The following is a 13,113-nucleotide window of genomic DNA, read 5'->3' on the forward strand; positions in this document are numbered from 1 at the left end:
CACATAGTGTGTGAATTATCTGCTGTCTTGGTCTGCCTGTAACACATACAGGATATGATACAAGAGAAGTGGATGTTGAGAGATGTGCTGTTACTGCATCGAAATGTTGGCATAAGCATCTTTAAGCATTCATACATAAACAGTTCGAAGTAATACAATGCCTATTGACTCACTTGCAGTCATTGACGCAGTCATTGGTGCTTCTCAATACAATAGAGGATCTTAGCGTAACATTATGAGGCAGCGTAGAAACAATAAAGTATGTTGGTTCCAAGATGTTTCACTGAAGCTTCGCCAATAGAAATGCTGGATGTTGAACCAACTTGGAATGGAGAGCGGCCAACACTAGCCACCAAATAATAAACCAATCAAGTATAAGAAATGTTATGGTTCAGGTGACAGTGTCCATTTCCTAGGCAGAACCTCTTGTCTTTTCCTATGCCAACATTTTGGTACAGTAACTTTTTAAAGTTTTTTTTTAAATCTTTTGGTTTGCTTCTTATCTGAACACGTTTGTGCAAGTGAAATTAATCTTGCTACAGCCTCAATTACGACTACGCTATTATATGCACACACATTTCTGTCAGTTGGGGCATATTCTGAAATTTTGATGGGGTCATGCTGCTTCGTACTTTGTGGTCGTTCATTTGAACACGAAGGCAGGACAATACCACTCTGTTGCCAGTAAATTGGTAAGCCATTGCAGAGCTTTTGTATATTACAGTAGCATGATTAGTGACAATGTTGTTTCGGTGCAGCATGCACAAGAAGAAGGAATGCCCTGTGTATGAGCATGACGATGTGTTGATATATGTGCCTTGTGTTGTATTATGGCTGTGTTGACGAACTGAAGACTGACCCATGCTTGTGTTGCATGACCTCCAGTAGAATGTCTGTTTGGCTTGGAGTAACAACGTTGAATTAAATTAGATTTATGTATCATTAGTATAGGACCGTAGTAAGTGTTTTGCATGCCCTGTGCTCTGTTTTGCCTTATCATCATCACCTGGAGTGTACCAGTGCATGTAGTTCCATTGAGATTGAAGGCATAAAGTTGTAAAGATGTTTAGTTTTCAAGTGGAATTGTAGTTAGGTATGTTTGCATTGTCGTTTCACAAAAGACTCATTAGTTGATATTTTTATTGACAAAACTAAAGAAATTAAGATTGAGTTTGTGTAGGAAACAGGAATATTTTTTTGCTTTATTCTTTAGCTTCTAACTTTTTTTTTTATGCCTTGAGCTTTGATCAAAGAAAGTGAACATTATGCACTGTCCTGCAGGAACGTACAGATAGTTACTTTGCATTGTTTTGCTTCCACTAGAGCATCAAACCGAACCGGAACCCGAACCAAAAACCGGAAAGAACCGTTATTTTTTTGCCGGAACCGAACTGGAACTGAACCGAAAAGGCAGCCGCCATCTTGGAACTGAACCGGAACCGAACTGATTTCGAAAATTTCGGTTACCGTTTCAAAACCAGTTTTAAAGCATCGAGAGCTCGAGGCTGACCATTTTTCATCTTACCTACCTAAAGTGCCTGAACCTGTTCGAAAAGTGACCGGTTCATACGACATTTCTTGCAACTCACATCGAGACAACGTCGGACGACCCTGCTCTGTAGTTTCGTTTTCCTGTGGATGAGGGTCCTCGTCATAGCTTTGCGGCCATCTGGGACATGCAGAGAGAAATCAAGCTTTCAGAACTTTCCTGCCATTTATTTTAGGGCATATACCTTGTGCAGCAAACCGATTCGGAACGGGTTTAGAGCATCGTAAACCGGTTCAGAACAGATATACGCGTCCTCCTGGAGCTGAACCGGAACCGAACCATAATGCTTGGACCAGAACCAGAACCAAACCGGAAAAAAATCTGTTTGATGCTCTGGCTTCCACTGACTGGATTTTAAAATTGAGCTTGATCATACATTGTGCTGTGCGTATACATTTCTATATATCTTTCGATAGATATATAGATATATCATAGATGTATCTTGGGAATGTCTTTCCCATGTTTTGTGACTTGTTATCGAGTGTTTCTAAATTCTCGCTGCTTTGTGAAAACTGCTTTTTAGATTCAGCAAACACCTTCTGAATAGTGCATGCAGTATGACATCCATATCTGCCTCTTACAAAGTGTTGAGCATGCGCTATTTTCCTTTTATGTGCATGTGATCTTTTCTTTTTCTTTTTTTTCTGTGTGCATTGTCTTGTGCTGTGTTTGTTTTCTCTGTTGTGCTGCATTTCCCTGTTTTTGTGCATGGCAGCAATGAAGCATTTGGCCAGTTCGGAGAGTATGAGTATGACACCCTCAACAATGAAGATGAGGACATCTACGAAGACCTCTGTGCCTTTCGAAGGCAACAGGTATGAGATGATAACGCAGCAGGCACAAACTCGTTACAGCGGATATGCACTGGTATGCTTGTTCCCATGGGGAAATGTCTTCTTGGAACACAAGTTTAAGCGGGGCTGTCGAAAGGGAGGAGAAAATATCCGCTGTTGAGCCACACAGAAGCTAGCGCTCGTCTCCTATTGTCACATACAGTTTGTTTGCTCTAACGTGTCCAGTGATTATATTTAATGCGAGTGCTGAAAGAAAAGCAAGTGGTACTTTTATCGCTCGCTTTAAATAAAATTTCTGGACGCATTAGAGCAAACACAGTGTATAATGTAACTCTTCAATACAATACAATATCCTGTATGCATAAAATTAATTGTAAAATGCATAATACAATGGCAAGTATGTCCTGTTGCTGTGGCACAGTTAATAAGTGTTGTCATTCTCAAAAAAAGCTAATGAAAATAAATGAAGCATATTCTTAAGAGCAGCGTTGCAATATCAAAATTTCCCTGTGGTGGTAACAATGAGCAATACCAAATGAGGTAATACTTTGCATTTGTTTTCTATGGGAGGCAATGAATGCTGTGCTCTACTTGGCAACTGAGGATACTGTTCACAGTGTAGACAAGGGGGGAGAAAAACAACCGAAAATGAGAGGTCGGTGGCTGTAGCAAGGTGATCAAAAAAAAGAAAACAAGTGTTCTGGCGTTTTTGTGCAAGATGGAAAGTGATAGGCTTTCAGCAATCAAAAGCTTCAGCAGTTTCAGTTTCAACATGGGTGATTTGGGTGTTTCAGGTGCCAACGACCCCTGCTGCACCTCTAGAGAAGAGGGACTATTGTATAAAAGAGCTAATAGAGACAGAGAAGAACTATATAGAAGCGCTGAATATGATAACCAGGGTAAGGTTTGCACCTTACATAGCGTGAAAATCGCATTTTCATGTCAGCCACATTTCGTCACGAGGCCATGTGACAAGTGTGAAGGTGATTGCCGATTGCCTTGTAATATGATAAAGCACGGGGAGGGGGGGTTTCACAGAAATAGAAACAAGATCCTCTGAAGGTTCACCTAAAAACAGTAGGCTGTTTGTAAGAGCTATACACTGCCATGTATTTTTACAACACGGTGATAACATGTAATGATTGCCCTAGTCACTCATTAATTCGTAGTCATTGCATGGTGTAGCAAGCGGGGTTTTCTTAGGCTGACCACTCTTAACTGACAAACAAACAAATGGTGTGAGACAATGTTTCCACTCCAGGATTTCATGAGGCCGTTGAAAGACTTCCTCTCGCTGGAGGAACATGAGATTGTCTTCAAACACATAAAAGTAAGCTGTACTTTCCTATTTGTGAACCAGTGCATTGCCCTAGATTTGATTGGCCAAAACTGGTCTATCATGTGTGGCATTGTTTTATGTGACATCGTTATGTCTATGTTCATCTCTAGGAACTAGCAGAGACGCACACAGGGTTTCATGCCGACCTGCACAAGGCTTGCACGTCGTCCCACCATATGAAGATTAGTGAATGCTTCATGCGTTGGAAAGACAAGTTTATAATTTATGGAGACTACTGCTCCAACTTGCCCAGAGCGCAGGAACAGATAGATGAGCTCTGTAACAAGAAGCAGCTAGTTAATCAATACATAATCGTAAGTATCCGCTATCTAGTATGAAAATATGTTAACCTCGCCTTTGTTAGTGAGTGTCATTATTTGTCCGCTTTCAGAGCTGCCAACAGAAAGCTAATGACGGAAAGTTTAAGTTAAGAGACCTACTTTCAGTTCCAATGCAGAGGGTATTGAAATACCATCTCCTCTTGAAGGTAAAGACAGTCTAGCTTCTGATATATTTGCAGATACATTTTTATGCAGTGCATCTGATCACATGAGCTGCATAAAGACACTATCAGACTTCATCTCTGCTTCGCTGTACTTTTTCTTACAAGGAACTACTGAAGAACACTTCAGACACACATGAGGATTACGATGGCTTAGATAAGGCGTTACAGACAATGTTGGTAAGCTTTTATCTAACATTCTATCCTCCAGCTTAACAGCCCATTAGTTCCCGTCGCAGTAATGTGATCCTGCCTTTTTTGTTGCTTTTCCAGGACCTTGCCCATTATATAAATGAAGTAAAAAGGGACAACGAAACTTTGCAAATAATTGAAGACATTCAAGCAAGTATCACTGATGTTAATCTGGTAAGTGCCAGTGTCGAAATTACCATTTTGTGACACAAAAAGCGCATCGCTGAATGTGGATGCCCCACAGTCTTTGGAAGCACAATAGTCATTAGAATATCATCCCGACAGCTTAGCACGGAGGTTATAAAACCTCACAGCCATTCGTGTCAGTCAGGCCCTAGGTGCTAAGAAAGTGTGTTTCTTGGATAAAATTGGCAGAGTAGATTTAGGCTTTGAGTATGCAACCAGCAAGGCCACTTGAGGGCGGTATCTATTGTGGGCAATAAACATCAGTAAACATGCAGTAGGATCAGTACTGACTAAGTAGCCCAGTTTCTGACATTAAGAAGGAAGTAGTCTTTCACGCGATACACCTGTTAGGATGCTGAGGCCTTTGTTCATGCTCTGCTGATGCTGACCGTACATAGTCCACCATGCTGTAATGCTTTATCTATTGCTTACTTTCAGCCAGAAAATATGGATCTGAAAGATTACGGGCGGTTACTGAAGGACGGGGAGTTGAAGATAAAATCACACGAGGATAACAATAAAATAAAAAACAGGTAAGTAAATGGCCACGAGTTTGTTCATTTTTTTGTGTTTTTACTCAACGACAATATTAGCAGTCATACCACGGCTAAAAGGACCGTACAAGAAGATGACCTTACCCCATATGGGTCCTGTATATTCGGTGATACGGGCAAAAACCACTTCTTTCCAGTTGTAGTTAGCCTGTCGCTAAGCACCAATGATGTGGCAATTCAGGTTTTGAACCAGGCTAGGCAGTGACTCAAAAGTGGATCTCACCAATAGCATCTGTGCTGTGTGAGGTGTTACTTGAGTGTTATAGGGCAGACTTCCAGACAAATGTCACCACAGTAGCACGACAGTTGTCCATAGCTCCAGAAGCCACTCTAACCATCCGAACATGACACTTTTCTGCTGTCCCACCTTCACTTATCTACACAGCTCAGTTTCTGAACACAGTTGGTTTGTGGTTCGAACACTGAATGGCTAAATCATTTTTTTTTTTTTAAGTCTAGAGACTGAAAATTAGTGTTTAATGTTTTCAGAATTTCTTGATGCACAAATTCGGAGCGTGTGTGATTAAGAATTTTCACAGCATTCTGTCTCTTCCTACTCTTGGTTTCAGATTGAAAAAGAGCAATGTAAGAGTTCGGTTGGGTTGGGTTGTTCGGTTGGGCTGCACACTATCCGATGTGTAATGAGTATATGCTGTACTAGATGACAAAGGACAAAAATTGCACTCTTTGTGCATGTATATTATAAGTGTAACTCTGCATAGGAACAAATTTGCTTAATCTGTTTCGGGAGAATCTAAGTTTCTCTGTAATTTTTCTAGGTATATCTTCATCTTCGATCGAGTAATGCTCATGTGCAAGTCAACAAAGGTGAGAGACTTTGATAAAAAGTCCTTAATTTTTTTATGTGTTAAATTTGTGTACTTCCTTCTTGATATACTTCTTATATTGACCCTATCAAACTGTAAAGCTTTAAAAAAGTTTCACATTCTTAGCAATTCAAGCAATTTTGACAGCAAGCTTTCTGTGTTCAGACAAATTGTCTGATACCTTCATCATATTTGGTGGAGACTTTTCCCTCCCTCTTTTCTTAAAGGGATTATGAAATTTCCCAAACAGCCCATGAGATTTTTGCTAAAAACTGTTCTTCCTATCGAGAAATTTGTACACCACAAATTTTTCCCAATTAAATTGTGAAATTTTTTGATTAGATGCGGTAGAGATTGCCTCGAGACCTCTCCTCCGTGTCCCTCCTTCCTCTCATGTTCCTCCGCTCACTTCTTGACTGCTATACAGACATGTCCCTTTAGCCAGTAAATCAACAACCTTTCAGAGCTCCATAATGAAAATATTTCTGCAATGAATATTAGCAGAGCACGCATATGCACTGAATCTTCCTAAATTTCCAAATATATTTCCATTGCATCAAATTAAAAAACTCCGTTCTTCAAAATGGATGTGTGTTGAATTTGTTAAGTTCAAGCTAGAGTTTCTCATTTTTGGCGATTATACTTCTCAAGACCTCCCAAAAAGGTGCAAAGAGGAGTGCAAAACCAAACTAGAGTTATACAAGCTTGAATTGGCTTATATAACATCATAAGGCAACATGATAGCTTATCTTTTTCACCTATCTTTGCCCTATGTACCTAGCAGTGCATCGGAAAATGTAATCGCCAAAAATGAGGAGCCCTAGTTGATCGCACCCAGGAGACATGGCTGTTCCGTTTCATATGAAGTTACTACACGCTCCTCATGTGCACCTGTTTCTTTGTCCTAATTCTCTTATTTCTCTCCAATTTGTTCACTGCTGCCATCTCAGATCATGGACAAACTTTTCGGGGTAAACGTGATTTCTTACTGTCATGGTGTGCTTTGCTGTGCAAAGGCTTGAGACCATGCATGCCGTTGCTGTTCCTGCAGTGTAGCACCTTAGCCTTATGGGCACTGTTTGCAGGACTGATATGAGATTTTGTTCCTTCCCATGCTTTAAATACAGTAATCTCATTGAATGATAAATCACCCAGTGTGGTACTGAACTGGGATTGTTGATGAGACATTCTAAAAGCTGGCTGGCTGACGTGACGACACCACTCGGTGCTGTGTGTGATGTCGTCTGTCATGTCCTATATGTCTTTTCAAGTATGCCCTGACTGCTTTTGTCACTTTTAGAACAAATCACCATAGTATTATTTTAGCTTGTTTTTTTTTTTACAGTGCTACTTTTATTTTTTCACCTGATTAATAATGACACGTTTTGGTTTTATCATCGCTGTCGTTCTTAGCTGTTCAAATTTATTCAATTTTGTGGGGCTGTAGTTAATTGTATAGAAAGGCCTTCTGTGCTAACAGCTTTGTTGTGTGCTGTAGTTTTGCACTTTCTTAGGGCTTTGGAATTTTTTGTGAGTCGTAGTACTATTGTTTCAGAGCTGTCTCATTTCGTGCAGTAGCTAAGATGTTTTCGCAAGGATTTATCAGTTTGCATACGTGAATCAGAGCATCTTTCTCTCTTTGTTACTTGTGTATACATATTTTATGTAAATGTAGTTGTTTTTACGTGTACTCACTTCAAGACAAAGATGTTTTGTGCTTGGATGTTCATTATGACCTTGCATGTTTTCGGTACACAGTGATTTGCGGAAGAGCAGTAACCACAAGTATAGACTTTTTTTTTAACTTGTTGAGAAAACAGAATAGGGATAGTGCAAGCACTTTCCTTTCACTTAAATGGGTTGTGGCACTTTAATATATGTGGTTCATTACACATTATGCATGCATTACATTACATTACATTATGCACACAGTGTTGCATGCCAGAGCATTTCGGGAGAAAATAATACGTTTTACTACATATCATATATGGTGAGGCACAAATCCTTTTTGATATCACAGCAAGGCAAGTTTCGGTGTTCGTGGTGCACAATTTTCTACGCGTCTGTTACCCGCTTTGTTGTTAAGCGCAGGTTCTTGTCAATGAGAATAACCGCTTCATTTATCCATGCATGATGCGGGGGTAAAGTGTTGCAACCCACTCAACCTATGCCATTGGCTCAACACCCTGTATTGGTGTCAAATGTCACAGAACTCCATGGTTCTAATGCCTTTCGTGTGAGCTACTAGAAACGTCCACATTTATATTCTGTGTTGTACGCCTTTAGCATTGTTTAACATGACTTGCTCTGTGCATTTTCTTTTTACATTATATATACTGCATATGTATAGAGCCTGAAGTTTTAGGGTTTAACCCGATTCTTCCCCGAATTTGCACCCCAAATTGAAGGTTGCCTCTTTAGGGTGAAACCCGATTCTTACCCGGCAAATTGCCCTCACTGCAAAGTCCGTAGGAATGCACAGTAACTTGTTTGGCAGCAAATGCAGTTGCATCACCGTTTGCACCTAAGCCAGTACAGTTAGTTTGAATAACTGAGCCCGATTTCTCACCGAATTTAGCGTACTGGAAGTTTTTCCACCCGAATTCGCATGAATTTAGAGCGCATGTTTATTTACCCGATTTTTACCCTCCAAATTTAGAAAAAAATATTTCCCGGAAACTTCAGGCTCTACGACATGTACAGTGCTGGACAAAAGTTTGCGGAACACGCTTCGGCGCATTCCTTCCTCAGAGTGACAATGGTACCATACAGACTTGCAAACAGGTGACTTGGATACCTAGGCACATGTCCGTAAGTCCGTATGGCCCCATTCGCTGCTCGCGTGTCACCCTGAGGAAGGAGTGCGACGGAGCGTGTTCCGCAAACTTTTGTCCAGCACTGTATTATATAATTACCTTCCGTGTGGTGAAGTGTATGCTTGTTGCATGCAAAGATGTCAGCAGCTTATTTGTGTAACATTTAATTTTTCAGGGGGAGCAGTACATATACAAGTCTGCTCTTGCACTATGCGACTACAGGGTTGACAATGCACCATCCAATTCCAAGATGGCCACCAGGGTGCGTATCAAATAGTATATATAAACATATGCGAATGAGGCTTGTGCCCGCTCACATAAAGCTCGTGCTTCAATGCAGCCTTCCAGCTGCTTTAAGCAGACTTGTCTTTCATTTCCTTCAGGGCCTCAAAGCATTTCCGAGGTGGTACACCATGTGGAATACTGGTCGCAATATCACCTGCCAAATTAGGCAGTTATGCATCTACATAATATTGCCACTTCGTCTAAATACTTCTCTTTCTTTTTAACAATAATTTACAACTGCTATTAACTCAACACCAGTTGAATTTCATGTTTGCTGCAACCTTGCTACCAGTTGGAGAATGTTAGCACTAGGAAGCCTCTTTAGTCATTACAAAAAAAATGTACCTTTCTTTTTTAGCATCACTGGTACCTGGTCCATATAAAAAACAAAACTGCTTACACAATGTATGCTAAGACAGAAGAGATGAAAGAAAAGTGGATCAAGGCCATAGAGAAAGCACTGTAAGGAACCATATTCTTCATCACTTTGAACTTGTATCAGTTTGCTGCAACATATACTCATTTGTGACCTATGGTTGCTGTCACGCTATCTTTCAGGGACAACATTAGCCCCGCCATGGGAAAACGGACTGACCACAAGTTTGAAATGCACACATTTGAAGTACCCACATACTGCTCCGACTGTTCAAAGCTCCTTCCGTAAGCCAACATTATTTCGCCTAGTGTACAAACAAACATTCCCGTAAGTTGAATATATTGCTGTACAGATGTCCTTTCTTTCTTCCTCATTTCCAGAGGAATTTTCTATCAAGGCTACAAGTGCACTGGTAAAGTGACTTGCTCATAGCATTAATGCATACTTGGGTTTCCTAACAGAGGGAATGTTAAAGCCACATTGTGTCATTTCAGTGTGCGGGGTGGGCGTGCACAAGACCTGTATTGCGACGGTACGCTCGTGTGGCGCCCCCAGCCTTCCGCCACGACCCAACTCGCACCTCGGCTCCCAATCGTCCACGGACGAGCCGCAAACTCCACAACGGACAAGTGCAGACTCAAGTTTAAATGGCATTCGCTTCTCTATATGTGAGTGTGCTCACAAGTACAAATGTACAGTATAGAGCCTGCTTACGATTATCCTTGCGTTTGCTGACCGAGAGCGAGGGAGGCTCCGCCTCCTGGATGCGGACCAATAGGAGGGCGCGGAGGGCAGGCACTTCCCAAGCCTCTGCTCTCGCGAGCAAAGAGATAGCGCAGCATTACCGTTGTTTCGCATGTCACAAGGCTTCTGCCCTGGCGCACCATTCTATCCGGCGTACGCGCGACTCCCGCTTGTTCCTTGTTCCTTGTTCCTTGTTCCTTGTTCCTTGTTCCTTGTTCCTTGTTCCTTGTTCCTTGTTCCTTGTTCCTTGTTCCTTGTTCCTTGTTCCTTGTTCCTTGTTCCTTGTTTCTTGTCCCTTGTTTCTTGTCCCTTGTTCCTTGTCCCTTGTTCCTTGTCCCTTGTTCCTTGGCCTTGTTCCTTGGCCTTGTTCCTTGGCCTTGTTCCTTGGCCTTGTTCCTTGGCCTTGTTTCTTGGCCTTGTTCCTTGGATGGTGAAGCTGTTGGTTAGATTGGTGCGACACGGCTACTGTCCTTGCGGCATGCGCAGTAACAGTAGCTACACTTCTGTCTAAGCCTCGTCCACCAGTTGGTTAGATTGGTGCCCCATGGCAGAAGCCTTGCGACACGGGAAGCAACGGTAATGCTGCGTCATCTCTTAGGCGAGAGCAGAGGCTTGGGAAGTGCCTGCCCTCCGCGTCCTCCTATTGGCCGGCATCCAGGAGGTGGGGGAGCCTCCCTAGCTCTTGGTCAGCAGACGCAGGGATAGTCTGTAAATGTAGACTCGACAGCAGGGAATGGTAACAGTGACGGTAACAGAAACAATGCACTGCCGGAAATGCGTGCTGTGCCTGATTTTGAACCATTTTATAGCCTCTGAAATAAAACCTGATTTTTACCCCTCCAAATTTGAAATAACATAAAACCTGCGAACACAAAGGTATGCCGACGAGAATGAGTATTTATTTAAAACAAAAATAGTAATGAGTAAATTCAGCATACGAGTTTGCTCATGAAAATACCATCTGCAATGCAGGCCTGTGAGGCTTGCACTGTGGAATCGGGTCACCAGCAGGGTATATGCTACGTTTGGAAAAATATATTTTGCCTATTTCAGCTGTTGCAAAAGCCAAACAGACGTTTATCAGCCCCACCCAAGGCTACATCTCGTTCGCAGTTGGTGATGTGATTGAGATTCTCAGAAAGATCAAGAGCTGCACTTGGGAGGTGAGTAATGAGATTAATTTGAAGGAAATAAAATTAAACTTCTTTATTGAAACATTAATTTTAAACATAAACTTGAACTGTAATATTTCTTCTACAGCACGCACAAAGTTTTGCTTTCATAACGCAAATATGAAATGAACCTATACAGCTGTTCAGGTTTCAGTTCTGAAATGAGGTCATGATTCCATAACCTTGTCTCCAGTGTAGAACTGTGTTATTTTCTTCTTCTCGTGGCACGCCTGCTTTCCTGACGCTGTCCTTTTATTTACGGTTATGTGCTTTCACTTGCAGTTTATCCATTATTTCGGCATGAATCTGGTGAATTACACACACATGAAGTTTTTCAGTTTGTTCATCACTTCCTGTTGTTCCTCCACATGATTTGATATCACTTTGTTGCCATATTATTTCATTGCCCTGACTTCACACATTATGAGCAGGCATTCACAAATGGGGAAAGGAGGAAGCTAGGGGGATGCTGAGCACCTTGACCTACTTGCACACTGGTTGGGGTCTCATGCAGTGTGTAAAAACTGCACAACTCATTTTCTAGACTACTACAACAGTTCTTGTTGTGCTGGTTGGTGTTTGCTTAATGCGCTTATTTGTTCCACCCAGGGTCGTGTGCAGCGGACAGGTGAAGAAGGGTTGTTTTCAGCTGCTCACGTTGAAGAGGTAGCAGTGTGAACTAATCTTGAAGCTTTCGCATTCTTGTATTATTACTAGAAAGAAAACGTGATAGTATGTAATGTAACTTTTGCACATATTGCACAAGTTTTGAAACTTTTACACATAAACACTGTCTTTTTTGTCTATTTGTTTGTTTTAAGTAGAATTAACATCTCTCTGCAGTAGCTGTGTCACAGTTTGGTGTTGGATTGAAGTAACTAAATTAGCCAGTTAATGTAATAAATTAATGTAATTAATGCAATCTATCAATTAGTAACTTAATTTGCTTGATCTTTAAAATAACTAGTTTAATTTATAAAATTAGCAATTTAGTTCAGTGAAAAGTCACCAAAGTAAATTATACGACAAAAACCTCATGGGCCTCTCCAATGGAAAGAGCCCCACTGATTTTGTATTATTTTTATTTTTATTTTTATTTTATGCAGCTGGACAAACGAGGGTCTTACGAGTGTCCTGCTCCTCTGCCAAACAACCACCAAGCACACCATCACCAGCTCCCTCATCAAGCAAGGGATGGCTACGTGAATCTCAACCTGGAAGAATATCCCTGGTTTGCTGGTGTAATGGAGCGGGACGGTGCAACAAACCTGCTCGAACGGTCCCCTAGTGGCACTTTCTTGTTGCGCATCAGTGCCAAACAAAATGGAGGGTATGCAATCAGCATCAAGTGAGTATATCCTTGCATTGTATTCAGCAAAATATGTTCATGTATATTTTAATAAAGCAGTGGTGTTCATTCAGTGTGCAATGACATTGTGTCACTCTTCTCCAGTTTTGACAGCCAAGTGAAGCATATGCGGGTTTGCTATGACAATGGCCAGTTCTACCTGTCAGAGACCAAAATGTTCCAAAGCATTGTGGTGAGTATGTTTTTTTTTTTTTTGCGAGCATTTTTGGAAGTCTTGTTTGGGAATAACAGAGAGCTGATGTGTCAGATTTGTTTGAATCAACTAAAGATCCTGAAATCTCTTTCCTTTAAGCTCTGTTTCAATATTTGGGAAAAGGAAAAAAAATGATAAGAAGGAAGCTACTTTGGTGGCACAAAAAGTTTGAAGAATCAAAATGCATTTGAGAGAAAAAGATTTCATGTTGTTCG

The 13,113-nt window shown here is 41.2% G+C and overlaps 1 protein-coding gene across 5 annotated transcripts in view; it reads left to right on the forward strand.

Annotated features, from left to right (window-relative positions):
- Positions 1-13,113, forward strand: part of LOC135368321 (protein vav-like) — a 79,356-nt gene that overhangs the window by 53,605 nt on the left and 12,638 nt on the right. For 3 of the 5 annotated variants that reach the window (XM_064601514.1, XM_064601516.1, XM_064601518.1), the window contains 18 exons: positions 3,138-3,242; positions 3,605-3,673; positions 3,793-3,996; positions 4,074-4,169; positions 4,293-4,364; positions 4,458-4,550; positions 5,001-5,095; positions 5,896-5,944; positions 6,894-6,914; positions 8,935-9,021; positions 9,403-9,506; positions 9,603-9,704; positions 9,801-9,832; positions 9,915-10,088; positions 11,218-11,327; positions 11,946-12,002; positions 12,443-12,684; positions 12,790-12,877. In XM_064601514.1, the coding sequence (XP_064457584.1) occupies positions 3,138-3,242; positions 3,605-3,673; positions 3,793-3,996; positions 4,074-4,169; positions 4,293-4,364; positions 4,458-4,550; positions 5,001-5,095; positions 5,896-5,944; positions 6,894-6,914; positions 8,935-9,021; positions 9,403-9,506; positions 9,603-9,704; positions 9,801-9,832; positions 9,915-10,088; positions 11,218-11,327; positions 11,946-12,002; positions 12,443-12,684; positions 12,790-12,877 (1,800 nt within the window). Of the gene's footprint in view, positions 1-2,264; positions 2,365-3,137; positions 3,243-3,604; positions 3,674-3,792; positions 3,997-4,073; positions 4,170-4,292; positions 4,365-4,457; positions 4,551-5,000; positions 5,096-5,895; positions 5,945-6,893; positions 6,915-8,934; positions 9,022-9,402; positions 9,507-9,602; positions 9,705-9,800; positions 9,833-9,914; positions 10,089-11,217; positions 11,328-11,945; positions 12,003-12,442; positions 12,685-12,789; positions 12,878-13,113 lie in introns of all 5 variants that reach the window. The other 2 variants (XM_064601515.1, XM_064601517.1) reach the window with 2 other exon arrangements.

The sequence above is a fragment of the Ornithodoros turicata genome, chromosome 9, assembly GCF_037126465.1.
Source record: "Ornithodoros turicata isolate Travis chromosome 9, ASM3712646v1, whole genome shotgun sequence".
Lineage (NCBI taxonomy): Eukaryota > Metazoa > Arthropoda > Arachnida > Ixodida > Argasidae > Ornithodoros > Ornithodoros turicata.